General features: G+C 44.9%; 2 protein-coding genes across 2 annotated transcripts; one reads left to right on the forward strand and one right to left on the reverse strand.

The window, feature by feature from the left end:
• Positions 1-1,551: 1,551 nt before the first annotated feature.
• mdga2a (MAM domain containing glycosylphosphatidylinositol anchor 2a) lies at positions 1,552-23,867 on the forward strand. The gene is made up of 17 exons (XM_087779829.1): positions 1,552-1,660; positions 8,085-8,224; positions 9,975-10,137; positions 11,719-11,915; positions 12,069-12,201; positions 12,273-12,545; positions 14,560-14,889; positions 15,880-16,194; positions 17,053-17,325; positions 19,848-19,996; positions 20,297-20,474; positions 20,544-20,564; positions 21,715-21,870; positions 21,944-22,108; positions 22,183-22,313; positions 23,005-23,104; positions 23,172-23,867. The coding sequence occupies exons 1-17, from the start codon at positions 1,570-1,572 to the stop codon at positions 23,258-23,260; spliced, it is 2,904 nt and encodes a 967-aa protein (XP_087635955.1). The 5' UTR covers positions 1,552-1,569; the 3' UTR covers positions 23,261-23,867.
• A 91-nt stretch (positions 23,868-23,958) lies between these two features.
• LOC148060335 (dehydrogenase/reductase SDR family member 13-like) lies at positions 23,959-27,357 on the reverse strand. Its single transcript, XM_087779344.1, has 5 exons — positions 27,137-27,357; positions 26,776-26,894; positions 26,355-26,651; positions 25,232-25,385; positions 23,959-24,417 (listed from the first exon to the last, which is right to left on the reverse strand). The coding sequence occupies exons 1-5, from the start codon at positions 27,261-27,263 to the stop codon at positions 24,155-24,157; spliced, it is 960 nt and encodes a 319-aa protein (XP_087635470.1). The 5' UTR covers positions 27,264-27,357; the 3' UTR covers positions 23,959-24,154.
• Positions 27,358-27,707: the final 350 nt, after the last annotated feature.

Genomic DNA, 27,707 nt, shown 5'->3' on the forward strand with positions numbered 1-27,707 from the left:
GTCGACTCTGTTTACCTGAAATGTCTGAGTGATGACGTTTGGTTAAGTAATAACTTTACTATCAAAATATCGCTGTATTCGATTGTTTCCGCTATATAACTGTCACGTTTTATTGCCCCACAAATCTCAAAATTGGTGTCATAAACCCCCCTGAAGTAAAATTACCTTCCTTAATAAAACGTTATGGTTTGAAATTTCGAGAAGGAAATAAATCCAGTGGATTTTACAGTAGACGAATTGCACGAGTCTAATGCAAGTCTGTTTCTTTTTAATAATTCATAAGGAAGTAATTTTCCAGACCAGGGTCACAAAGCTCTTAAACAATCAAAACAATACTCAATAAAGTATATACTTTAAAGGTCGAGATAAAACTGATAACACAACAGGAGTTCCAGAAAATCAAGGAAAAGCCTGAACAAATAAAAACGTCTAAATATTTAAATAGAACAATATACTTTAATACTATTACAATTTAAACTTTTAACGATTTATATTAAAGTGAACAGTTTCATTGAAACTAACTGTGGAAAATAAGTTGTGCATGATAATTAAGATTCAACTCTTAACCTGTGCACATTTAAATGTTACATTTCTAAAATTTACTAAAATACTAATTTACTAAATTTGGAAAACTTCAGTTGTTAGGCAAACAAGCAAAAAGGCTGAAAATTCATGTTACGTTTCTATGCATCTTTTATTTAGTAAAGGAAAAAAAATGATTTGAGGGAATCTTTCACTAGATGGCGCGAAATGATAAACTCACTGAATGTCTTAAGAAAAAACAAAAAGCCTGATCTATGTTGTATTGAACCAAAATAACCCATTTGGTTTGCGCAGAAATCAAAATTCCAAACACGTGACTTCAGCGCCAACGCAAACAGATGTTACTAAATAGTTGGTCGTCACGACTTTTATTTTGACGGCGCTTTCCCGGAAGCGGAACAGTGCCGCGCCGAACTTGACTCACTTCTTTTTCTCGGTGACGCGGTGCCGGTGAAAGTCGTCCGGTGCCTGACCGTCGGTCCATCCTCCCGCTGGTAGCGGCAGCACCGAGCCCCCCCGAACTCCTCCGCATCGGTGTTCCGGCCCTGACAACGCCGCCCGAGCGTCTCCGGTTCCGAGCCCCGACTCCCGAGTCTTCTCCCCCCGCGGGGGATGGAAGCAACTCTGACACCGAGCGACGGTCACGAAGCCCGCGGGACTCCGAGAAGAATCAACCGGGACTCGTGAAGCCCAAGAGCCGCCGAACCGAACCCAACAATCTGACGTGTTTTTTTTTTGTGTGTCTGTGACGGAACCAGAGTCACATGTGTCCAATGTCACCGCCAAGGAGACGCGGATGCTGAGGCACCTGCTCCTCCCGGGTACCGCAGCTCCTCACTCGGCTTCGAGCTTAGCGTTAGCTGCGGCAATGATCCAGTCCGACCCCGGCGTCGCATCCGCCGGGCGGTGCTGAGGAGAACCGGGGCGACCGGGGCCGGATCAGAGGGGACGGCGGCGGCGGCGGCGGCGAGCGGGTCCCCGGGGGGAGAGAGAGAGAAACAGCGGCGGCCGCAGGAGGAGGATGTGATGAAGATGGGGGTCGAGTTCGGGGTCGTGTTTGGACTCCTGTGGCTCGTCACCGGGAACCTGCCGGGCGCGCGCGGGCAAGGCGTGTACGGTAAGAGACGCACACCTGAGACGCGACACACCTGACGCTACATGACGACCACTTTTCAATATCTTGACCTTGCAGGTGTGTGTGTGTGCGCGCACGCGTGCGATTCATGGCCTACTGGCACAACAGGTAGACGCGCGCGCGCGCACACACCTGTCATTCCTCGTTCACACCTGAGGAATTTGCACTGATTTCCGGTGGGAGATGTCAGCGTGACTGCGTGACGTCACCGGTCCTCAGAGTCTCTCTCTCTCTGACCTTTTTCCGCTGTTTGTTCGGATCCAATAAGATCCGCGTGCAAACATGCTTATTATGGGATGTTCGTCTTCCCGAACAGCGAACATTTTTTTTCCCTGCAACCAGGACAGCAGACTTTTTAAGACGAGACTGCCTTGCTCAAGGGCCCGCAGGAATATACCTGTACATGGGCATCAGACTTGCAACCTTGGGTCAGGGGTCAGAGGCCTGCTTTGAACTATATAATCCCCCTTTACCAAGTGTCCCTAACAAATTAACCCGGGATTGAACCCTCAACTCTTTTTATATTTTGTATAAAAAATTTAGGTGGAAATCAAATGACGTAAAGTTGAAGATCACCAGATTACGTCAGATTAAAGTGCCTTAATAAATCAATATTCTTAGATTAGCCAAAACAAATCCTGATCGCTTAAATCAATATTTGGAAAATTCAACCGGGATTATCGTAGAGATTACCAGATTAATACAAAAAAAATCAGATTAGGCTCGTTTTGGATGAACACGACCTTTGACACTCCAGTCCAAGTTAGCCAAGTTAGCTTGAGCGCGATGCTAACACCGGCGATCCCTCAGCATCGCCCCCGGGGCTTTCTCTAATCTCTCAGATTATCTCCGGTTCGTCTGTGAAGCTTCGTCGCTGCGTGTCTTTTCTGGACGACAACGATTGTAGCGATAATCCAGAGCGACTCTGCGCCACGACAAGTGTGTGTGCGTTTGAAAAAGATGTGTGTTTCCAGGTCTGTTGTTTTCATTTCCTGCTTCCTGTGACGTCACTTGACATCTGGATTATCTGTAATCTTATATTTGACAGATTGAAGCGAGGACTGCGGTTACATCACAGCGTTTTACTTACATCCAAACATTGTGTGTGTGTGTGTGTGTGTGTGTGTGTGTGTGTTTCCTCCATCATCATTTGATCAGCTGTTCATTAATGTAAGTGATGATGTCATCATCTGGGTCACATGACTTGAAGGAACTCCACCCAGCAGGTGCATCGGGGTGTCAATCAGCAATAATCCTGCGATACTTATCACAATACAGGGGCTAAAGATACGATATATTGCAATATCCAGTGATACTGTAGGAACAATAATTATTTGCAGTATTGTCAAGTACTTGACTCTTGAAACCAAAGTCTGAAACGTCAGTTTTTAAAAGCTGTTGGAGTCGACTGTATCCTCTCGTCCTCGGTCGTCACCGGGATCTTGTAGGATTTTACTGATCAAGACGTAAAGACTGCTGCCATCTAGTGGCCGTGAATTCAATTGCGACACTAATGCGAACAAAAGCTGTGAACCTTTTCGTCTTAATTCTAAATAAAAAGAAAAATATTTTTATTTTATTTACACTTTAAAGAAATATATACATCATAAAAGAACTGTGATTTAAAAAAAATATATACATGTTTTTTCAAATATTGATACAGTACCATATGGTATTGAAAATATTACTGCATTTAATATATATAAGTGTTTTATTTTTACTCTCCTAGTCATGTGACTGAAACAGTTGAATGAATGTCTTGGAAGAAAGTCGAGGTCACGTGACACTGTCTTAGAAATCATCATCATCATCATCACTTTCTCTCTGTCATCAATGTAGTCTCATCGTCTTCCTCTTCATCACCTCCTCGTCTGTTTTTTCTGACCCGCATCATCATCATCATCATCATCATCATCATCATCACTTTCTCTCTGTCATCAATGTAGTCTCATCGTCTTCCTCTTCATCACCTCCTCGTCTGTTCTTCTGACCCGCATCATCTTCATCATCATCATCATCATCATCATCATCATCATCACTTTCTCTCTGTCATCAATGTAGTCTCATCGTCCTCCTCTTCATCACCTTCTCGTCTGTTCTTCTGACCCGCATCATCTTCATCATCATCATCATCATCACTTTCTCTCTGTCATCAATGTAGTCTCATCGTCTTCCTCTTCATCACCTCCTCGTCTGTTCTTCTGACCCGCATCATCTTCATCATCATCATCATCATCACTTTCTCTCTGTCATCAATGTAGTCTCATCGTCCTCCTCTTCATCACCTCCTCGTCTGTTCTTCTGACCCGCATCATCATCATCATCATCATCATCATCATCATCACTTTCTCTCTGTCATCAATGTAGTCTCATCGTCCTCCTCTTCATCACCTCCTCGTCTGTTCTTCTGACCCGCATCATCCTCATCATCATCATCATCAATGTAGTCTCATCGTCCTCCTCTTCATCACCTCCTCGTCTGTTCTTCTGACCCGCATCATCATCATCATCATCATCATCATCATCATCATCACTTTCTCTCTGTCATCAATGTAGTCTCATCGTCCTCCTCTTCATCACCTCCTCGTCTGTTCTTCTGACCCGCATCATCTTCATCATCATCATCATCATCATCATCATCATCATCACTTTCTCTCTGTCATCAATGTAGTCTCATCGTCTTCCTCTTCATCACCTCCTCGTCTGTTCTTCTGACCCGCATCATCTTCATCATCATCATCATCATCATCATCACTTTCTCTCTGTCATCAATGTAGTCTTATCGTCCTCCTCTTCATCACCTCCTCGTCTGTTCTTCTGACCCGCATCATCCTCATCATCATCATCATCATCACAGCCGTCATCATCCTCCTCCTCTTCCTCTTCATCATCTCAGATTTCTCCTGATTATCACCCCCCCCCCCCCAAAAAAAAAAAAATCAACTTGTCTGCACATCAACTTCGGCCCCGGGGCCACTTCCTGTCACTTCCACTGTCGGCTGCCACGTCACCGCCGCGTCTCCACGGCGACGGCGACGACGACTCCTCTCGCCCTGGTCTCTCGCCACCGGAACCCGTTGCCCCAGAGCATGCTGGGAGCTAGAAGAGGTGGAGGTGTGAGAGAGTCCTGCGGCGAGACCCTGTGTGTGTGTGTGTGTGTGTGTGTGTCTTCTTGGCTGTTACGACAAGTCTTGTTATTGCCCCGGGCGGCAGTGCGAGTGTGTGTGTGTGTGTGTGTGTGTGTGTGTGTGTGTGTGTGTCACATCGATCATGTTTCTGGCTGCGACTGCGTGTTTGGCTGTGATTCATAGTGTGGCAGCGGCACTTTACTCACACACTCCCTGATTCACTGTGAAGCAACAGGAAAAGTGGACTGTCACAGTCGTCGTGACGACGGGACTGGAAGAGTCCATGTGACTGTACCAAAGTACTCCTGGTGGTCGTCACGGTGACTCACTTTTTTGGGTTAATGTCTAGAGAAGTGTGCGACAAGTGGCTGGAGTGAGGTGGGCAGGCTTTTTTTTTTTTTTTTTAAGGTCACATGACCCCGTTTGTTTAAAAAAAAAAGGAAGTCCAGATTGTAGGAACCCTGTCCACGGAGGTTACATAAGCTGTCATCCTTGGCTGGACCCGCTCTTCATCGTGATCCTCATCATCCTCAGTCACATGACATGCCATCGGGGGGCGGGGGGGGGGGGGGGAGTACACTCATTCAGAACCAGCTGGACCAGAACCATCATATCTCAACCTGGTCAGAACCTCCAGAATACAATCGTAAGTGGGCGACGTGTGAGGAATCCCTGGGTCAGACCCAGTGTTTTCTCGACCTCTCGTCTTCGAAGCGCTGCCCCCACGACGACGAGGACAATCGACGCCTCAGTTGTGTAGTTAACACAGCTGTGTGTGTATGAAACCACATGACCGATGACATCACAGCCACACACACGCCCGTTTTTCATTCATGCCGCAGCTGTTTCCTGTCCCCTCATTACATATTCATGAGGGGCTCCGTACACTCGGCCAATGGGAGCGCGGCAGCTATTTCCGTGCGTCCTACTGACTCCCAGCGTCCTCCGAGAATTCTGAGGTCTATTTGTAGAGCCGGTGTTATGTAACCACTGCAGGAAGAGGTGAACATGAATTAAACACAGAGTCTTCTGCGGATGAAGACGCCTCCTCCTTCTCCTCCTCCTCCTCCTCCTCCTCCTCATCTTCCTCTCTCCAGTGTGTGTGAATTAACAGATTAAAAGTGTCGCAAAAAAACGGTTCTGATCCCGACGAGGGGAGTCACGGTCTGACAAACATTTGGATCACAACATCATGAGCAGGAAATGACATGCCAGAACAACATAATCATCCAGAGGGACGCAGTCTTAGTCCCGGAGGATGAGGCAGGTGTGTGTGTGTGTGTGTGTGTGTGTGTGTGTGTGTGTGCGGGCGTCATGTGATGTAGCGCGGGATTAGACTAATACCTGGGGATGGAGCTGGAGCAGATGTGGGACATGATGAAAAAGGTTTCAGGAGGCTGGAGCGGTGGAGTTGACGTCAATGAGATGTTCTACAAAAGGGGGCCACGTTGTGAAGTGGGATCGTTATGAGGAGCTGTTTAGTCAAAACACATTTTTCTCTTGGCCAAATTAAATAAAAAAAGGATAAAATGTTACTAAATATGAGCCATATTCATGTTGTTTTAATATTTTTAATGTTATACACTTGAATAAACCATTCTAAATGCGTTAATGTACATATATATATATATATAAATATTCAAATTGGCAGCATATTTGCAATGCACTATGGGTAAAAATGAAATGATGACATTTATTTCGCTCAACAATTTACAAGAAAAACGTACGCATTGGTGGAGGTCGTTCACCTTGACCCGGATACAACACAAGGGATACCACAAACACATTTGTCTTTGGGCCTTCAGGTCACCTTGACCCTGTGATAACACAAGGGTTAAAAAAAAAGAAAGGATATTATAGTGCAAAATAGAAAATCCATTATCAGCAAAGACCATTCTATTATTATAATTGTTATTAAGTCGCTATATAAATAGAGATTATTATTATTATTATTATTATTATTATTACGTGATATCTTAAGCTGTAAAATATCTTTTTCATCATCACTTTACTAGTTAAAGGGGGTCTCGGGGGCCACATGTGGCCCTTCAAGGTTATTTATGTGGCCGTCATGAAGTCAGAGTAAAATAATTTCAAAATAATACGTTTTTTTCAAAATTATATATACAATATATATATAAATATTGTTCATCCTATTCATCCAGAAATGATAAGTAAAATGTATTTATCACGCTATGGTGAATTATTTTTAGTTCGAACGTCTTAAAATAATAATATATATTAATAAATGATTCACATTTATATAGAGAATCTCTGAATAAAATATATGAAAATGAAACATTTACTTAAACAATATCTCAAGCTTTTATTCAGAAGCCATGATTACACTTATTTAGGTTTTCCCACCATATCAAGTGTGAACATATCAACCAAATATTCCGTTTATTTCCTGCACTATTGAAGGATGCGTGACGCCGTCGATGTTCCTCCTCAGTTGTTTTTAGCTCGTCTCTCTCCCAACATGATAGTCAGCAGTTAAATTTACACTTTCACGAGCCGCGGCCCACAGATTTCCCACGCCGATGCTGCTCCCTGAACTCACCACGCACAGACTCGGCACACGTGAGGACGACAACAGGTAGAGGAGGAGATGATGCTGAGGGAGGATGGATGACGAGGAAAAAAAAAAGGGGGAGTGGCGGGTCATGAAGGAGGAGGAGAAGTTAAAGAAAGGAGAATACATTGGAGAGGACGAGGAGGGTGGGGGGGCAGAGACGAGGATGATAAAGGACAGAAGGAGCGAGGGAGGAGAGGGAGGAGAGGAGGTGTTGATGTGTCCTACTTTCCTGTCTCCTTCTATTTTTAGATTTTAGAATTTCTGCTGACGCCTCGACAACGCCGCTGCTGATGTCATCACACCTGCACACGTGCACTGATCCAGTTTCTCACCTGATCCGGCTTAACTGGACCTCGGGTTCTGAGCTCGACAAACTTTTTTTTTGTGTGAAGAAAGTTTTTTTTTTAGTAAGTGTTAATGCTAGGAGGACCGGGTTCTGTTCCCTCCACCTGCATCCCTCAGCGACCCGTGGGAAACATCCTGCAGGGGCCGACGTCTGTGATGGCATCTGGAGTGGGTGGGTGGATCAGAACCAGAACTTGAGCTAAGGAGATTTTAAATCCTCATGGGTCTCCCAGGCACTAAAAACAAAATTAGAGTTTTGAGATCATTCCTGAGCTCGCACCTGACTCGACATATCGCTGTCTCTCCATCCATCAATCGTCGCTCACCTGATCACTCTTCCCTCCTCTCTCTCCAGCGCCCCCTACTGTCCGCATCGTCCACTCCGGTCAGACGTGTAACGTGGAGGAGGAGCGCTACAGCGAGCGGGTCTACACCATCAGAGAGGCTGAGACGCTGGAGCTGCAGTGTCTGGTGACCGGACACCCCCGACCTCAGGTGACCCTGCGGTTCTGAATAAGTTGAAGACCCAGCGTGGGTCACTGGTACCGGCCCTAAAACTGAAGACTGAGGAACCAAGACGGTTTTGAGATGGAGGAGAGATTGTTAAAAAAAACGTTTTATTCATTCGAGATTTAAAACGATGATGCTGTTGTTTTCAACACACACACACACACACACACACACACACACACACACACACACACACACACACACACACACACACACACACACACACACACACACTCACACACACAGCTGTGAGGCTGTGTGTTCCATAAATGAAAGTAATTACAGAGGAAGAAGAAGAAAGCCTGAAGGAACAGAGATGCCTGGAGAAGACATGAAGAAGATTAGAGTGGAATTAGAAAAGCGAAGTAATGATGGGGGGAGGGATGCAGAGATAACAGGAGGAAGGACAAGGGAGAGATGTCGAGATGAAGTTGGATGTCGACCTGTGAGGTGGAAGAGGTGAGGACGCCTCCCGGTCTCTGGCTGGGACGATACATTAATCTGCAATACTAGGTACAAGGATATATTTGTAGTATTGTACGAGTACTTGACTCTGGTGTTGCAGAATTTACAGACCACACGACTCTTGACGAAGTCGTATCATTTGTTTTGAATCCAAAATATGTCCAAACATCGGCTTTTGTAGATGCTGGAGTCAACTGTATCCTCTCATCCTCAGTCATTGCCAGGATCTGGCAGGACCTTATTGTTTAGCTGCGGGGGAAGTCCTTCTATCTTCTAGTCCTCTAGTCTATAATTTCTCTATCCTAGTCAACAACCTCTCTCTTCTAGTCCTCGTCTCTAGTCTAGTCCTTCTTTTTTTTAGTGGTCTAGTCTAGACTTCTTCTAGTCTCTGGTCTGTTAGTCCAGGCCTTCTCTATTGTAGTCCTTGACTAGACCCTTCTTCTAGTCTAGTCCCTCTTTCTTTTAGTCTAGTCCCTCCTTTTTCCAGTCTAGTCCTTCTTTCATGAAGTCTTAATCCTCTAGTCTAGTCCTGCACTCATCTGATCTACTAGTCTTCCTCTAGTCTCCTTCTCTAGTCTAGTCCTCTAGCGGCTGGAAGTTTCATTGCAATAAAAAATGAACGGGAATATATGCTAATTAAAAATAAAATATATATATATTTAGATATTTAAGTGTATCAATATTTCCTTACACCCCTGGGCTATAGAGTATAGGGATCCAAGGGTTTTGGGAAACGTCTGTTCATGATAGTCCTGCCCGCGGGATCAGAAAAACACTTGAGGTTTAACATGAAGATTCAATTGTTTGTTTGTTTGTCCGCGGGAGATAAAAATAGATTAGCAACACACAAGCGCACACTCGTCTCTCCGGGCTGGAGGTCACAACAAGGCAGCTGGACCAAAGTCCCGAGGGCCCCCGACCGGACTCTGGGGAGCCTCTGGTCCGGCTGCTGGTCCTGCTGGTGGGTTCGGTGCAGCGCCTCACTGTGGCGGCGGACGGCGCTGCAGGTCCAGTAGAAGGTGAACGAGCGGGCAGATGGGTTCCGGAGAAAAAGGACCACTCGGGACAGATGGAGGAAGAAACTGACCGGCATCTGCTGGGCCAGGACCAATCTGGCCAAGAGACACACACTTGAACGCACACGTATACACACACCCACACGTACACACACAAATGTCATCTAATGATTGAAGTTACGACAAACTCAAGAGGTCAGCTGAGGTCCTTTTGATATGAGTCCTGAATGAGGGTCCTTGTGGTTCCCCCGTAGATCCGCTGGAGTAAAACCGCCGGCGCCGCCTCCGACTCCACGCCGTCCAATGAGACGCTGAAGATCGAGAATATCAACCGCCACCAGGGGGGGCGCTACTACTGCAAGGCTGAGAACGGATTGGGGTCTCCCGCTATCCGGTCCATCCGTGTGGATGTTTACTGTGAGTCCTCCAGTCTTTTAGTCCAGTTCTGGTCTCTAGTCCGCTAGTCTAGCGCTTCTCTCTTCTAGTCTAGTCTTTGTCTCTTCTAGTCCTCTAGTGACTAAGGGACTAGACTACAACACTAAACTAGTCTAGTTTTCTGTCCTAGTCCTTATAGAAAAACAGTTCTAGTCCTTCTATCTTCTAGTCCTCTTGTCTATTATTTCTCTATCCTAGTCTACACCCTCTCTCTTCTGGTCCTTGTCTCTAGCCAGTTAGTCTAGTCCTTCTTTTTTTTAGTGCTCTAGTCTAGACCTTCTTTCTTCTAGTCTCTGGTCTGTTAGTCCAGGCCTTCTCTATTCTAGTCCTTGACCAGTCCCTTCTTCTAGTCTAGTCCCTCTTTCTTTTAGTCTAGTCCCTCCTTTTTCCAGTCTAGTCCTTCTTTCATGTAGTCTAGTCATATAGTATAGTCCTTCTCTTCTATAGTCATTTAGTCTTAATCCTCTAGTCTAGTCCTGCACTTGTTTGATCTAGTCTTCCTCTAGTCGAGTCCTCCTGTCCTCTAGTCTAGTCCTGCACTCATCTGATCTAGTCTTCCTCCAGTCTAGTCATCCTGTCCTCTAGTCTAGTCCTGCACTCATCTTATCTAGTCTTTCTCTAGTTTAGTCCTCCTGTCCCCTAGTCTAGTCCTGCACTCATCTGATCTAGTCTTCCTCTAGTTTAGTCCTCCTGTCCTCTAGTCTAGTCCTGCACTCATCTGATCTAGTCTTCCTCTAATCTAGTCCTCCTGTCCTCCAGTCTAGTCCTCCTGTCCTCTAGTCTAGTCCTCCTGTCCTCCAGTCTAGTCCTTCTGTCCTCTAATCTAGTCCTCCTGTCCTCTAGTCTAGCCCTCCTGTCCCCCAGTCTAGTCCTCCTGTCCTCTAGTCTAGTCCTCCTGTCCTCCAGTCTAGTCCTTCTGTCCTCTAGTCTAGTCCTGCACTCATCTGATCTAGTCTTCCTCTAATCTAGTCCTCCTGTCCTCTAGTCTAGTCCTCCTGTCCTCCAGTCTAGTCCTTCTGTCCTCTAGTCTAGTCCTGCACTCATCTGATTTAGTCCACCCATAGTCTAGTCCTCCTGTCCTCAAGTCTGGTCCTGCACTCATCTTATCTAGTCTTTCTCTAGTCTAGTTATCCTGTTCTCTAGTCTAGTTCTGCCCTCATTTGATCTAGTCTTCCTCTAATCTCATCCTCTAGTCTAGTCCTCCTGTCCTCCAGTCTAGTCCTCCTGTCCTCAAGTATTCCTCTCAAGTGTAAAAGCTTGAATGTCCAGCAGGAGTTTGACCCGGACATATTGTTGCTGAGTGCTGCCCTCAGGGACCAGGAGCTTTTAGGACCATTATGTTTTGGATAAGTCATGAGCACGAACACACACACACACAGACACACACACACACACACACACACACACACAAATACACACTGTCAGAAGAAATCATGCACCAAAAGAGAACACTAATCCAAACGAACGCACACAGACACTCAAAGAAGGACACACACTTACACACACACGTCCTCGGGTGTCCGAGTGTCTTGGCGGGTCCTGACCGAGCGCCCTGGTCCTCAGATCTGGACCAGCCGGTCATCATGGTCCACCAGAGTGTCGGGGAGATGAAGGAGCAGTTCTACTTCGAGAGGACGGTCTTCCTGCGCTGCGTGGCCCAGTCCAACCCTCCGGTCCTGTACACGTGGAGACGAGGACGGGAGCTGCTGTCCCAGGGGTCCGACGCCGGCGTGGAGATCTACGAGCCTTTCTTCACCCAGGTATAGAGGGGCGTGGCCATCTTAGTCAGGTGACTGTGGTCACCTTCTTGGATCTCCAGTCCCTTATTGGACTGAATTGTTTGTTTCGGGTGTAATGTACCCCTAAATCCTCTACACCCCTTCCTCTAATTGGGGTGTTTTTTGGGTGTTCAGGGGGAGACCAAAATCCTCAAGCTGAAGAACCTTCGCCCACAGGACTACGCCAACTACACATGCATCTCCTCCGTAAGGAACGTGTGCAACATCAGAGACAGGAGTGCACACTTCAGTCTGAACAACAGGACGGGTACACACACACACACACACACACTCATAAAAACACACACACCTCACTGTCCTCCCTGGTCTCTGCTGCAGCACCTCCGGCCATCAAGCTGCTCCTGGACGACCCCCTGGTGGTGAACCCGGGAGAGACGGTGGTCCTGGTCTGCGTGGCCTCGGGCGGAGACCCTCCTCCCTCCTTGACCTGGGCTCGACCTGGAGGGGAGGAGCTCCCGAAGAGGAGCGTTTTGAAGGGCGGCACCCTGACCATCCCGAGCGTCACCATGGAGGACGGCGGCGCCTACAGCTGCATGGCGTCCAACAACGTGGGGAACCCAGCCAAGAAGTCCACCACGGTGCTGGTCCGAGGTAAGAAAATGCAAATGGCAGTTCTTCGTTTTATGATGGTGCATTGACAGGAATTTGGCGATACAAGTCATAGGGACAACGATACAATATATTGTGATACTGTATGAACAGGCATATATGTGTAGTATTGTCGACTACTTGACGCTGGTGTTGCAGAATTTACAGACGACATGACTCTTGTTGAAGTAACTACTTTCATTTGTTTTGAAACCAAAGTATGTCCAAACATCAGCTTTAAAAGTTGCTGGAGTCACTGTATCCTCTCGTCCTCAGTTGTTACTGCTTTCATTTGTTTTGAAACCAAAATATGTCCAAACATCAGCTTCAAAAGTTGCTGGAGTCACTGTATCCTCTCGTCCTCAGTTGTAACTACTTTCATTTGTTTTCAAACCAAAATATGTCCAAACATCAGCTTTAAAAGTTGCTGGAGTCACTGTATCCGCTCGTCCTCAGTTGTAACTACTTTCATTTGTTTTGAAACCAAAATATGTCCAAACATCAGCTTTAAAAGTTGCTGGAGTCACTGTATCCTCTCGTCCTCAGTTGTAACTGCTTTCATTTGTTTTGAAACCAAAATATGTCCAAACATCAGCTTTAAAAGTTGCTGGAGTCACTGTATCCTCTCGTCCTCGGTTGTAACTACTTTCATTTGTTTTCAAACCAAAATATGTCCAAACATCAGCTTTAAAAGTTGCTGGAGTCACTGTATCCTCTCGTCCTCAGTTGTAACTGCTTTCATTTGTTTTGAAACCAAAATATGTCCAAACATCAGCTTTAAAAGTTGCTGGAGTCACTGTATCCTCTCGTCCTCAGTTGTAACTACTTTCATTTGTTTTGAAACCAAAATATGTCCAAACATCAGCTTTAAAAGTTGCTGGAGTCACTGTATCCTCTCGTCCTCAGTTGTAACTACTTTCATTTGTTTTGAAACCAAAATATGTCCAAACATCAGCCTTAAAAGCTGCTGGAGTCACTGTATCCTCTCGTCCTCAGTTGTAACTACTTTCATTTGTTTTGAAACCAAAATATGTCCAAACATCAGCTTTAAAAGCTGCTGGAGTCACTGTATCCTCTCGTCCTCAGTTGTAACTACTTTCATTTGTTTTGAAACCAAAATATGTCCAAACATCAGCTTTAAAAGTTGCTGGAGTCACTGTATCCTCTCGTCCTCAGTTGTAACTACTTTCATTTGTTTTGAAACCAAAATATGTCCAAACATCAGCTTTAAAAGCTGCTGGAGTCACTGTATCCTCTCGTCCTCAGTTGTAACTGCTTTCATTTGTTTTGAAACCAAATATGTCCAAACATCAGCTTTAAACGTTGCTGGAGTCACTGTATCCTCTCGTCCTCAGTTGTAACTACTTTCATTTGTTTTGAAACCAAAACATGTCCAAACATCAGCTTTAAAAGCTGCTGGAGTCAATGTATCCTCTCGTCCTCAGTCATTGCCAGGATCAGGGATCACGCTTCCAACTAGTGGCCAACAATGAACATAAACGGAATTAATATTTGCAGGTCACTTATAAATATTATTTTTATTATAATTATTATTTTAAAATGTATTTTTAAAAAAAATCAAAAAAATATCAAATATCAAATATCAAAACAGTATCGTGAGAATAACTTTGTTTTGTTAAGTTTATCGATATTCGTCACATTAGTCACAGACGGGCCCGTTTGGACCATGGCCCGAACAGATCAAACACACCACCTCAGGAACCGATCCATGTCGGATCTAATCTTAGGCCCTACAACGTCTACCTGCGGTCCAGAACCCCCCAGAGAGATCCTCTTCATTGTTTCTATCACGTCATCATGTCCCGCTGTCGAGAGGCCCAGTTCTGCTGCTTAATGGGACGATTTTGGAATGTTTCTGGACCCACCTGGTTCTGATCAGACCTCAAAGGAAATCAAATATATAATTGTTTTCCATCATGATTATATCACTGTTTCATCAACTCGAACTAAACCCAGACTTCCTCTCCCTCCATCTGTCCACGCTTCCTATCCCCAGGACTCCGTAAAGGTAGATTCTGGATCACCCCGGACCCGTACCACAACGACGACAACATCCAGATCGGCCGGGAGGTGAAGATCAGCTGCCAGGTGGAGGCCACGCCCCCCGAGGAGCTGCAGTTCAGCTGGCTGAAGAACGGGCGTCCGCTCAAGAGCTCGGAGAGGATGGTCATCACGCACACCGACACCGAGGTCACGCCGGGGACCACCAACCTGGACATCATCGACCTCAAGTTCACCGACTTCGGCACCTACACCTGCGTGGCCTCGCTCAAAAACGGAGGGACCCCCGAGATCAGCATCGACGTCAACATCTCCTCGACCACGGGTTAGTCATGAAGCGGCGGTGGAGCATGTGATGGGGGGCGAGGGGGGGCTGAGGTTGTCCCGGTTCTTGTAGTTCTCGCTGTAGTGGTGGTGTTGTCTCCATGGCAACAGCAGCAGAGGAGGCTGCACACTCTGACGTCAGCAACACTACTTGTTCCCGGGGCCCCTGAACGTCTCACAGGGTGACAAGAGGCTCACGCATGAACGTCTGCCGGCGTCTCGTGTGTGTGTGTGTGTGTGTGTGTGTGTGTGTGTGTGTGTGTTTTTGAGCGATGACCTCGTGTGTACAAACAGAAGGTCATGCTTTGGGTGACGCTATGATGAGGAGGAGGGTGAAGAGCGAAGCTCCTTCCTTATGGGCTTAAAGTGCCAAAAAAAATTGGAATCTATCCTTTTCATAATAAAGTCGAGGAAAAAACATCGTAAATTAACGATATATTAAATTAGAATGTCATGGAAAGCATTGATTTTATTGAGTTTTGCCTTTTGGATGCTACATTTTTCTATGCCACCTTTTATTTTCTATCCCAATTATTTATTTTTCAACCAATTATTTAATTTAATTATTTTTTAATGCCAATTTAATATGGCACTAATCCAAGCCCATACTCCCTCTGCATGAGTACTATTTAAATGATACATATATCAATATAAATATGTATTTTTTAATATTAATTATATTATAATAATTAATATTAATTAATATATTTGTCATACCACACTTGTATTACAAAAAAGTTATTAAAGTTAAAATTAAAATTACATTAATTGATCTAAAATAAATTAAATAAAATGTATGAGTCCATCGCAATCCAATGGTTGAGTATACAGTGTCTATTTAGGTACTTACTGTATTGTCTTATTTATATTCCCAAGCCAGAGTGCAGATGAATTCTTAAGACTTCTCGCCTACAGCGCAGTCTCCCTCCTCTCCACCAGGTGGCCGGATGAGTACTTTAAACATTGATCCTGGACTCTCTCTCTCCAATAGTTCCACCAGAGCTGAGCGTCCCCAGGGGGCGCTCTCACATCATCGTCCAGGAGGGGGACACGGTGGACCTGCAGTGTCTGGTGTCCGGGAAACCCAAGCCCATCATCCTGTGGGCCCGCCTGGAGGAGAGCGGCGTGGCGGCGGCCCCTCCCCCGCCCATGCCCGACGGCGGCGAGACCACCGAAAGCTACGACGGGATCCTGCGCATCAACAACGTGACGAGGGAAATGGGCGGAACCTATCGGTGCTACACCAGCCAGTACAACGGCTTCAACGTGAAGTCTCGAGAGGCCCAGATCGTCCTGGTGGTCCAGTGTGAGTCTCACACACACCTACCTGTTTCAGTACGCCATGGGGACGTCCTTTGACCTTCCTGGTGGTAGCCACCATTTCTGAAGGGTCTTGAACGTGCTTTTGGTAGATAACAAATCATTATTACTTTCTGTAAACTCAACAATCCCTTTGAATGTTACACAATCCCCAAATTAGTTTTTACCAGCACGTTCACGCCTCATGAGGTCCATTAGTTGAGGAAATAAAACTTGCAGCAGTTTCAACACATGCACACACACACACACACACACACAAACACACACGGAACTCCCTGCAGAAATGTCTCCAGAACTTCCTTGTAGAGTCGAATACGTGAAGGTCAATTCCTCCCCGATGACCGACAGCCGAGCATCCTCATTGGTCGAAGGAATCTTCCAACCTTGTTGTTGTTTTTCCACTTGACTGTCTCACACACACACACACACACACACACACACACACACACACACACACACACACAGATCATTTATATCCTCTGTTTCCGTGACGACAGTTTTATTTTAGTCCACTACAATCTCGAACAACAAACTTCCAGACGTTTGTTTAAGCGTGGAGGGCTGGTTACCATGGCAACAGAGATGCTGATTATGTGTTTTCTGACGTGCAGTTCAGTGGGCTTTTCAGTCATTACTTTGGTTCTTTAATCCAACTGTCAGGGATTATTGTCACACACAAGGATGTGTGCGTGTGTGTGTGGGGGTGTGTGTGTGTGTGTGTGTGTGTGCGGGGAGACACAGAGCAGGATTATTTTCCTGTTTGTTTCCGATACTTCAAAACGTCACAAGGGTTTGAGTTATAATCCACCGTGTATGTGTCCTGACACTCGCTCGTCTCTCTCAGTTCCCCCCACGGTGGAGCCGGTCCACACGGAGATCCGCCAGGCCCTGGGCCGGGCCTTCAGCCTGAGCTGCCGCCTGCTGCACGCCCACCCGGCCCGGCTGCTCCGGTACGAGTGGAAGCTGGGTTCCCGGCTGCTGACGGTGGGACAGTTCAGCGAGCAGCGCGACGACACCAGCTACCAGGTGCGAGCGCTGAACCGCGAGGGCTACGGCGAGTACACCTGTGACATCACCAACGAGGCCGGGGCTGGACGCTGCAGCTTCCTGGTCACAGGTGAGACGCCCCACTCTCATTGGCGACTCGCTCCCCCTTCACGTCTTTTGGCTCAGCTCACATTGACCCCCCTCACTTGAGAACTAGATGTAGAGGTAAAAAGCTATAACTACTAATCACTGTCTTGTAGATCAGGGGTCCCCAACCTTTTTCTACCTTCTACATATTCGCGGACTGACATTCAGATTAAAAAAGTAAAAATAAAATAACAATAATAGGATAAAAACTACATTTAAGTGCATGAAACATAACGCCGACTCGGCAAGATCCTGGGACACGTTTCAAAAATATGTTTCTTTATTTTTCATCTATGTATATTTGATTGTATAATTGTGTACTGTATGTGATACTTTGTGCTAAAGTGTGAGCGAGTTTGTGTTTTAGAATTATTTAGACTCTTGAAACCCAAATTTATTTCTAAAAACTTTGTTTATTTGATCATTTTTACTAGTTTAAAGGTTTCTTATCTGACTAAACCTGAATAAAATGAAAATGCTAATGTAACTTCAGAGTAAAACCATCTTTTTTCAAAATAAAACACATTTCAGACAGTTATAATCGCAAGAACAGCAATTATATATATATTATTTTTTCTTTCTGGTTTGGGTTTTGTTTTCAAACCAAAATATGTCCAAACATCAGCTTTAAAAGCTGCTGGAGTCACTGTATCCTCTCGTCCTCAGTTGTAACTGCTTTCATTTGTTTTGAAACCAAAATATGTCCAAACATCAGCTTTAAAAGCTGCTGGAGTCACTGTATCCCCTCGTCCTCAGTTGTAACTGCTTTCATTTGTTTTTAAAAAACCAAGATATGTCCAAACATCAGCTTTAGAAGCTGCTGGAGTCACTGTATCCTCTCGTCCTCAGTTGTAACTGCTTTCATTTGTTCTGAAACCAAAATATGTCCAAACATCAGCTTTAAACGCTGCTGGGAGTCACTGTATCCCCTTGTCCTCAGTTGTAACTGCTTTTGATCATTTTTACTAGTTTAAAGGTTTCTTATTTGACTAAACCTGAATAAAGTGAAAATGCTAATGTAACTTCAGAGTAAAACCATCTTTTTTCAAAATAAAACACATTTCAGACAGTAATAACCGCAAGAACAGCAATTATATATATATTATTTTTTCTTTCTGGTTTGGGTCCTCCAGGCCGGTGGTTGACTTGTGTCTATTGTTGTCAAAATTCAGCCAATCAGGAAGCGCCGCTGAGTCATCGGAACGTCTCTGAAGGATTTTGGACCAGTCTAGAGTTTTTACTTCTTAATCCTCCAACCTGCAGATCAGCACACACACACTCACACACACACACACACACACACACACACACACACACACACACACACACACACACACACACACACACACACACACACACACACACACACACACACACACACACACACACACACACACACACACACATATTGACTCACTCTGTCATCTGAGAGCGAGTGTGTTAATCCTGCTGCCTCTCAGATTAACGCAGACTTCTTCCGTCTCATGTTTCCTGTCGTCAGCACAAACTCAAATCTGTTTTCTAACAAAATCCTCAACTGTCAAACCCACACACAGACAGAAAACTTAAAATAAACAATGAGCGCTGAATATTGGCTGAACTAGAGGGTTTGTAATGACAAGAATCTGGTAAAACGATACGTATCACCATAGAGGAGCAACAATAGGATATATTGTGACACTGTAGTAACAAAGATATATTTGTAGTATTGTCGAGTACCTGACTCTGGTGTTTCAGTATTTACAGACCACATGACTCTTGACTAAGCCGTAACTGCTTTCATTTGTTTTCAAACCAAAATATGTCCAAACATCAGCTTTAAAAGCTGCTGGAGTCACTGTATCCCCTCGTCCTCAGTTGTAACTGCTTTCATTTGTTTTCAAACCAAAATATGTCCAAACATCAGCTTTAAAAGCTGCTGGAGTCAATGTATCCTCTCGTCCTCAGTTGTAACTGCTTTCATTTGTTTTGAAAGCAAAATATGTCCAAACATCAGCTTTAAAAGCTGCTGGAGTCAATGTATCCCCTCGTCCTCAGTTGTAACTGCTTTCATTTGTTTTCAAACCAAAATATGTCCAAAAATCAGCTTTAAAAGCTGCTGGAGACACTGTATCCCCTCGTCCTCAGTTGTAGCTGCTTTCATTTGTTTTCAAACCAAAATATTTCCAAAAATCAGCTTAAAAAGCTGCTGGAGTCACTGTATCCCCTTGTCCTCAGTTGTAACTGCTTTCATTTGTTCTGAAACCAAAATATGTCCAAATATCAGCTTTAAAAGCTGCTGGAGACACTGTATCCCCTCGTCCTCAGTCATTGCCAGGATTTCATTGTTCCTTTAGGACATAATGACTGCTGCCATTTAGCGGCTGCAAGTTTAATTCAAACACAAAAATGAACAAACGCCATGACATTGTTCTATATCTAGCTATAGAAAAGATTGCGATATTTCCGCATACCGATATTTTCTTTTACTCTTAGGTTTGACCTCTGACCTTTGTGTCACCCCAGGTAAAGCGTACCCTCCAGAGTTCTACTACGACACCCGCAGCGCCCTGTGGCAGAACCGCCCGCGGGTCTACGGCTTCAAGCTGCAGTGGACTCAGATGGAACCCAACGCCGTGGACCGGATCCTGGCCTACCGGCTCGGATTCAGACAGGTCAGGACGCCCTGACCTTTTGTGAGGTCGCCCCGTGTGCGTGTGCGTGAGACCCCCGAGTGGTTGTTGTCGTGCCAACAACGGTGAAGAAGTGATGACGGCAGCAGCGGGGATGATCAAGTCTCCTCGACCTTTGAACTGAACTTCTGCTGCCTCGGCAGGTTCCCACACCTGCCCGAGACCCAGGAGAGGGAACGAGGGGTGTTTGAAGGGGGGTGTTGGGTTTGTGTGTGCGTGTTTGATTCCGAGTTGCTCATCAGCACTCCCACACTGAGCTGAGAGTCGTGTGTTCCGGTCCAGATGAGTCAGTCACGCTGGTGGGAGCAGGAGATTACGATGGAGGCAACTATTCAGAAGGGGGAGCTGTTGACCTACAACCTGACAGAACTGGTCCAGCCCGAGTCCTACCTGGTCCGGCTTACACCCATCACCCGGTATGGCGAGGGAGACTACACGGAGCGCACCGTGACCTACAGTGGTACGTCAGATCTGATCTGATGATAAGAACAAAAATGTTCTGACTTATCCCTTGTGTTTGTTTGTGCAGCTCCAGTGAACCCCCATCTCAGTGAGTTACCACGGGAAGACCCTAACTCCTGCTGTACTGCAGTCGTAACTGCACAGCTACACTGCCACATTTAACATTGGTGCCCTGAACCAAGATGGCCTCCTACCTTACATAGTTGTTGCGCTAAAATAGCTGCCATGCTAATAAAGTTTACCTTCTAGCATTTCTGCATTGCTAACATGGTTAGTTAGCTGGCCTGCTATCGTTGTTAATATGCTAACATAGCTGCCATGCTAATAAAGTTCACCTTTTAACATTGCTAACATGGTTAGCTAGCTAAACTGTTAATTTAGCTTGCCTGCTAACAATGTAAATATGCTAACATATCTGCCATGCTAATATAATTGGCCTTCCTACATTGTAAACATAGTTAGCTAGCCAAACTGCTAATTTAGCTGGCCTGCCAACATTGTTGATATGCTAACATAGCTGCCATGCTAATAAAGTTCACCTTTTAACATTGCTAACATGGTTAGCTAGCTAAACTGTTAATTTAGCTTGCCTGCTAACAATGTAAATATGCTAACATAGCTGCCATGCTAATATAATTGGCCTTCTTACATTGTAAACATAGTTAGCTAGCTAAACTGCTAATTTAGCTGGCCTGTTAACATTGTTTCACTGCACAAACATGGCTGCCTCCTTGACATAGTTCATATGGTAACAAAGCTGCTATGCTAATATAGTTTACTTTTATAGCATTGCCAAATTGCTAACATAGTTAGTTAGCAACCTGCTAATTTAGCTGGCCTGCTAACGTTTTCTATTATTAATATGCTAATGTAGCTACCATGCTAATAAAGTTCACCTTTGAACATTACTTACATGGTTAGCTAGCTAAACTGCCAATTTAGCTGGCCTGCTAACAATGTAAATATGCTAACATAGCTGCTGTGCTAATATAGTTGACCTTCTAACATTGCAAAACATAGTTAGCTAGCTAAACTGCTAATTTCGCTGGCCTGCTAACACTGTTGCACTGCACTAGCATGGCTAACCTTCCTTACATAGTTGATATGCCAACATAGATGCCATGCTAATATAGTTGACCTATTGGACCGGCTAGCATAGCTAAACTGCTAATATAGCTGTCCTGCTCACATGGCTATTTTCACTGATGTGTATTTTGTGTGTGTGTGTGTGTTTGTAGAAGAGTTCCAATGTGGGTTCGAGGACGAGACGTTGTGTCTCTTCACTCAGGACAAGACCGACGACTTCGACTGGACTCGACACAGCGCAGCGTCACGGGACACCAAGTACACGGCAAACACCGGACCGAGTCTCGACCGGACCGGATCCAAACAAGGTACAAAGTCGCGGACAAACAAAGATTACTCTGGTTAGATTAACTAGTCATTGATGATGTTGACGTCGATCAGGATTCTACGTCTACATCGAGACGTCGCGTCCCCGGCTTGAAGGTGACAAAGCGAGACTTCTGTCTCCCACTTTCAACATGGCCGCCAAGAGCGCCTTCTCATCTGGTGGCTCCGGCGCCACCTACTGCTTCTCGTTCTTCTACCACATGTACGGGAAGCACATCGGTGAGTGGCTGCCCGGTGACATCACCCCTTCATTTATTTGATCTTCATCCCTGACCACGATTTACGTTTGCTAGGATCGCTGAATGTGTTCCTGCATCAAAAGAGTCAGACGGAAGAGGACGACGCCGTCTGGAGTCTTGCCGGTAACCAAGGCGACCGCTGGAGGCAGGCAAAGGTCAACATTCACCCCAACTCCTCCTTCCAGGTGCGGTCCACTACAGTTAGTCACCTTCAGCTAGCAAGTTCTGTCTATTAGCATTGAAGCTGTAGTTAGCCAGTGGTGTGTCTCAAATCGCATACTAGCGTACTCAAAGTTAGTATTTTAAGTGCGTAAGTGCGTCTCAATTCTTAGTATGCGAAATTTAGTGCTCCATGCATACTAAATTGTCACTAAAACGCCCACAAAACTGAGTATGGTTCGATGGACACTAACCACACTAAACGGCCGCCATCTTAATGACGTTTTAAATAGAAGTTACGTCATATATATATACATATATGTACATATACATATACTTATAGGTGCATTTTCAGCAGCAGTAGGAGGATAAACACGTCTTCGCTGCTGATACCAGCTTAAATATCTCGCGACTATATCGATTCTCATATCTTTTCTTTATTTCTTTTTCCAAACTTGCTGCCAGCAGGTGGCGATAGCGTTCAAACAGCTGGTTGAAACCATCGTTAAATAGAAGTAGAAGAAGAAGCTGTCATGTGATTTCCGGTTAGTGTGTAGCAGCAGAGTTTGATTTGAGACATACTATCTGTGGAGAATTTGCGTACTAGTTAGTATGCACACTATCCTGATGCATACTAACTTCTAGTATACTAAGAGAAGTATGCGATTTGAGACACAGCACGGAGTGTCACTGATGATGTCACTGGTTTGTGAGCAGATGGTGTTGGAGGGGATCCGGGGCGGCGGGATCGAGGGCGACATAGCTATCGATGATGTCACCATAGAGGAGGGGGAGTGTAAAGACCCGCCCCCAAACAGTAAGTCTGCAAAAAAACCTAGACCTTCACCGTGCCTGACTTACCCTAATACTTCTCTCTCGCTCAGACCCACCATCGCTCGCCCCGCCCCCACCGCCACATATATGCCAGTTACCCATCACGCTCAGCCTGGCTGTGATTGGCTGGTTCAGGTGACCCCTGTGTTTTCCTGACGAGCAGGTCATGTGACTTCTCGGCCCAGCCCCTCCACCCACTGCAGACTTCATGCACTATAAACAGGAAGTGGACTTGACGTGTGTCACTATCAGGGGCCCCGAGTCACTTCCTCTACGGTTGCCATGACAATAAAGTGCCTTGTGAGAACATAGGGCCAAAAAAACGCCATCGTCGTGGCAACCAATCTGCGTCGAGCCAAGAGGATTGTGGGGGACAACGAAGAACAAAAAAAAATCACGACCAAGGAATGGCGAGTGGGATTTTTTCAAAATAAGAGACTTCCTGTCAGAAGCGGAACTATTTTAGTATTTTCAAAACGAGTTTTAAGAAAACTTTTTGAAGACGACTTCCTGTCGCAGACGGACAATGTTTACAGCGCTATCCAAACAAACTGAAGCACAAAACTAGCGCTGAGGTCACGTGACCGACAACGTTTTCTACTTCAAAAATCCCGATACCAGATAAGGACTGTCGAGCCAACGCTTCTTCTCTTCCTTTTCTTCTGCACTTTTCATTTTCCTCCTCTCAGCGCCCCCTGCTGGAACTGTGTTGTAACAATGATTTTAATTAAAGAGCAAAAGGTCAACCAAGGTCATGGTAATTGTGTCCAGGGGTCAAACCGAAGTCAGATTTACCGCAGGATTTTCTTAGTGACTTTTTAAGAAATGCGTCTTGAAAACAGGAAGCAAAACTTTATTACCAAAACACTCGTGAACAAACGTGAAATGTCCGCACATAAAAAAAAACTGCTAGCACGCCAACACCCTGCGTCGGCGCTCACCAGGCAACACCGCAACGATCAACAGTCCAAGGAAGGTGATTGAAATCGATCGGAACGGAGTCCGATCACATCCGAGCGACAATGATCCGTCGTCAGTCCGAGGGCGAGCACAGGCGCTCGCTCAGCTCCCACAGGCGCCGGGCGGCGTCGTCGTCCTGCGCCCGGGCGCACACCTTCTGCGGCGCGCAGCAGAAGAAGTAGCTGCCGCTCAACGGTTCGATTCCCTCCTGCAGGCAGCAGTGCAGCGTGGTCTGGGCGCCGGTGTCCGGGTCCAGGAACAGCAGCTGGGCGATGGGCTCGATGAAGACCTTCTGCCACAGGCTGACGTGCCGGGAGAGTTGAGTCCTCACGATACCTGCAGGGGGCGCCACAGAGTCAAGGACAGCTTTATTTCTACTCCTTCCATCAATTTAGACTTATCAGAATATAGAAAAGTTAAATTTAACATTTCGAACTTTCTATTTAATATTATTATTGATTATTTTTTTATTCTATACTTGTTGAATTTATTTATTTATTTTTAAACAATTTACATTTTTAATTCGAGTTTTTTTTACACATAGTTTTATATTATTTAAATATATATATTTTTTATATATACAGTATACATTTAATATTTTATCTTCATTAGCTTTTTGAATTCAATATAAATATGTTGGTATAATATCACCATATACCAAAAGAGTACCTATCTACTTGATCGAACTTTCAGCCAATCATGCGACACGCAGATGATCATGTGACGACGTAGAAGCACTAGTTTCCAAAAACAATGTTATTTTTGATTTTTGTTGCTATTCTAATTCCAAATGTTCAAAAATACATTTTCTAAATTAACTTAATTCATAGACATTTTCAGTCTGGTTACTATTAAACATTTTAAATTTAATTTCAAAGGCTACAAATTAAAAAATGTTTCATTTAAAAAAAAATGACTCGATTTTTTTTTTTGGGTTAATAATATCAAACCCTATGTTTAAATGAATGGAAAAATTCAAATTGTAATTTAATAATTCAACCTTTCAATACACAAATCATTAAATGAAATGATTAAATGATTAATAAAACAAGTCTAAAAATGTACAGTAGATTCCACTGATTAGTTCACGAAGAGACAAGACAGTTGCGTCACCAGTCATTGTGACTTGAGACAGACGAGTCGCTCTCACCTGGGTGGACGCTGTAACAGGTGACATCGCTGCCTTCGAGCCGCCGGGCGAGTTCGCGAGTGAACAACACGTTACACAGTTTGCTGCTGCAGTACGCGGCGAAGAACTGCCAGCTGTAGCTGCCGGTGCCCAGGTGTCGGTTCCGCTCCAGCGCCTGGCAGAACACATGGGAGCGACAGGTGACTGGAGTGCGATGACATCATCAGAATCTGAGGAATGTCCTCGGGCGACACCTGTTTACCGCTGACTCCTAGAGAATATTGTGTTTGATGCAACGTGATGAACACGGAGCCTGAAGTGTCGACACCTAACCAGACGTCACTGATGCTGAATGAACAAAGACCTGGGGCCACGTGCGGCCCTTTTTTATTTGTTCAGGCTTTTTCCTTGATTTTCTGGAACTCCTGTTGTGTTATCAGTTTTATCTTGATCTTTAAAGTATATACTTTATTGAGTATTGTTTCGATTGTTTAAGCGCTTTGTGACTCTGGTCTGGAAAAGCGCTATATAAATAAAAATTACTTACTTACTTTTAGTTCATCATCATGTGGCCCCTCATCAAAGATCATGTAGAAATTGACTATTTTATTTTGCGATTTTTTTTTTAATATTAAAAACTTTAACTGTACATAGAGTATTCTTTAAAGTAAAAAAAAAAACATATATCATGTTAGTTTGGAATTTGTTGTATCTTAGAAAGATTTAAGCTAATTAAAAAAAAAAAAAGATGCTTTTATTTCAGATTTAAAAAAATAAAATTGATATAATATTCACTAAAATCAACTTAATTTAAGTAAGTAAGTAATTTTTATTTATAGAGCGCTTTTCCAGACCAGGGTCACAAAGTGCTTAAACAATCAAAACACTATACAATAAAGTATATACTTTAAAGGTCAAGATAAAACTGATAACACAACAGGAGATAAGTTGTGTTAATAATAACTAATTTATGCATATTTAGCTTTATTTCATTTAATTTCTTCCTTTAAATTCAGGCTTTTCTCCCCCTATTTTTTTTTCCTGATGGCCCCTCACAACCCTCTATATAAAAATGTGGCCCATACCGGAAAATCATTCCCAAACCCCTGATCTACCCTCTCCCATAAACAAACGAAGAGAGTACCTCAAAGTCGATGTACCCCCAGCGGTGGGCCATGGACGACAGGGTGATCACGCGGGCGCCGCCCGCCTCCTTCAGCCTCGGCAGCAGCAGGTTCGTCAGCAGGAAGTGACCCAGGTGGTTGACCCCGAACTGGATCCCGAACCCGTCCTCGGTCCGCCCGTCGTTCACCAGACCCGCGTTGTTGATGAGCAGGTCCAGTCTGGACTCCGTCTTCAGGAACCCTTCGGCGAAGCTCCGCACGGACTTCAGACTGGCCAGGTCCAGATGCATGTAGAGCACGTCGGTACTTCCTGTCGTCTGGAGTCACATGACAAACAGATCAGCGACCGATGCTGTAACAGTCTGTTAAAGAAACGTGTCGCCATGACAACCTTCACATTCTATTTCGGTCGCCCGTCACAAGAGCAAATGCTCCCCTAACCTGCTGGATTTCAGCGATGGCGGACTCTGCCTTTTCCCGGTTCCTGCAGGCCAGGATGACTCTGGCGCCCCTCTTGGTCAGGTGCAGCGCTGTCGCCTTCCCGATGCCCGTGTTTCCGCCTGACAACAACAACAACAACAAAAAAATAAAACAACATAAACCCATTTCATGACGTCATTGCTAAGTTAATAACATCCAAATTCATCAACAATATTTAATCTCAAATCGTTTAAGGGATAACTTCTCACTTTAGTAGATTTGCGTGCAGGCATGTGTGCGAATTACTAACTTTATTTTCTGTTTTAAAACATCAACAAACGTTTTTTCAACAAATCAGTGCGCGGAAGCCCCGCCCCCTCACCTGTGATGACGACGGTCTTTCCCGCCATTCCTGCGTTCCCTTTACATCTGGACCGCTTGAACAGGGTCTGGACCAGGACCACGTAGGCCCCCAGGACTCCCAGCACCAGCAGCAGCAGCGGGAACATGTCGAGCTCTGGCGCTTCGGTTCGGCTCGGGTTTTATAAGCGAGGCAAAAGGACCCGTTGGACCGGTTCGGCTCCGCCCGGTTCGTCTCCTCCCGGTGTGCACCGGTGAGTCGCGACCAGACCAACAGGTTCTGTGGAAGGTGCCCAGTCTTAACCTCTGACCTGGTGGCGTCAAAATAAAAGCCCCGGGGAACCCATGATGACTGTCAGAATAAAACTCCTTTGGACCGAATCTTGATTCTGGTTCCACTTTTTTTTTTTTATTATAAGTCACTTGACATCATTTTTAAACTTTTAAATTAATGTGCTGGTTTATCGACAGTGGTTGATGACGTCATTAAAGACGTCACGGAATGATTTTTAAAATGTTTTGATTTGAAGTGTTATCTTAAAAATATCTGACGTGTTTCCTAACAAGGTAGGATTGAGCCACAACTTTATTGA

The sequence above is a fragment of the Callionymus lyra genome, chromosome 18 (assembly GCF_982586985.1).
Source record: "Callionymus lyra chromosome 18, fCalLyr1.hap1.1, whole genome shotgun sequence".
NCBI lineage: Eukaryota > Metazoa > Chordata > Actinopteri > Syngnathiformes > Callionymidae > Callionymus > Callionymus lyra.

Excerpts from the sequence above, each read along its gene's own strand:
- mdga2a (XM_087779829.1), top strand. The coding sequence starts at position 1,570 with ATGAAGATGGGGGTCGAGTTCGGGGTCGTGTTTGGACTCCTGTGGCTC. Across the intron at positions 20,475-20,543 it reads GCGCACCGTGACCTACAGTG|CTCCAGTGAACCCCCATCTC; the intron begins GTACGTCAGATC and ends TTGTTTGTGCAG. Across the intron at positions 22,314-23,004 it reads ACCCCAACTCCTCCTTCCAG|ATGGTGTTGGAGGGGATCCG; the intron begins GTGCGGTCCACT and ends GTTTGTGAGCAG.
- LOC148060335 (XM_087779344.1), bottom strand. The coding sequence starts at position 27,263 with ATGTTCCCGCTGCTGCTGCTGGTGCTGGGAGTCCTGGGGGCCTACGTG. Across the intron at positions 26,652-26,775 it reads CCATCGCTGAAATCCAGCAG|ACGACAGGAAGTACCGACGT; the intron begins GTTAGGGGAGCA and ends ATGTGACTCCAG. Across the intron at positions 25,386-26,354 it reads GGGGGTACATCGACTTTGAG|GCGCTGGAGCGGAACCGACA; the intron begins GTACTCTCTTCG and ends GTGTTCTGCCAG.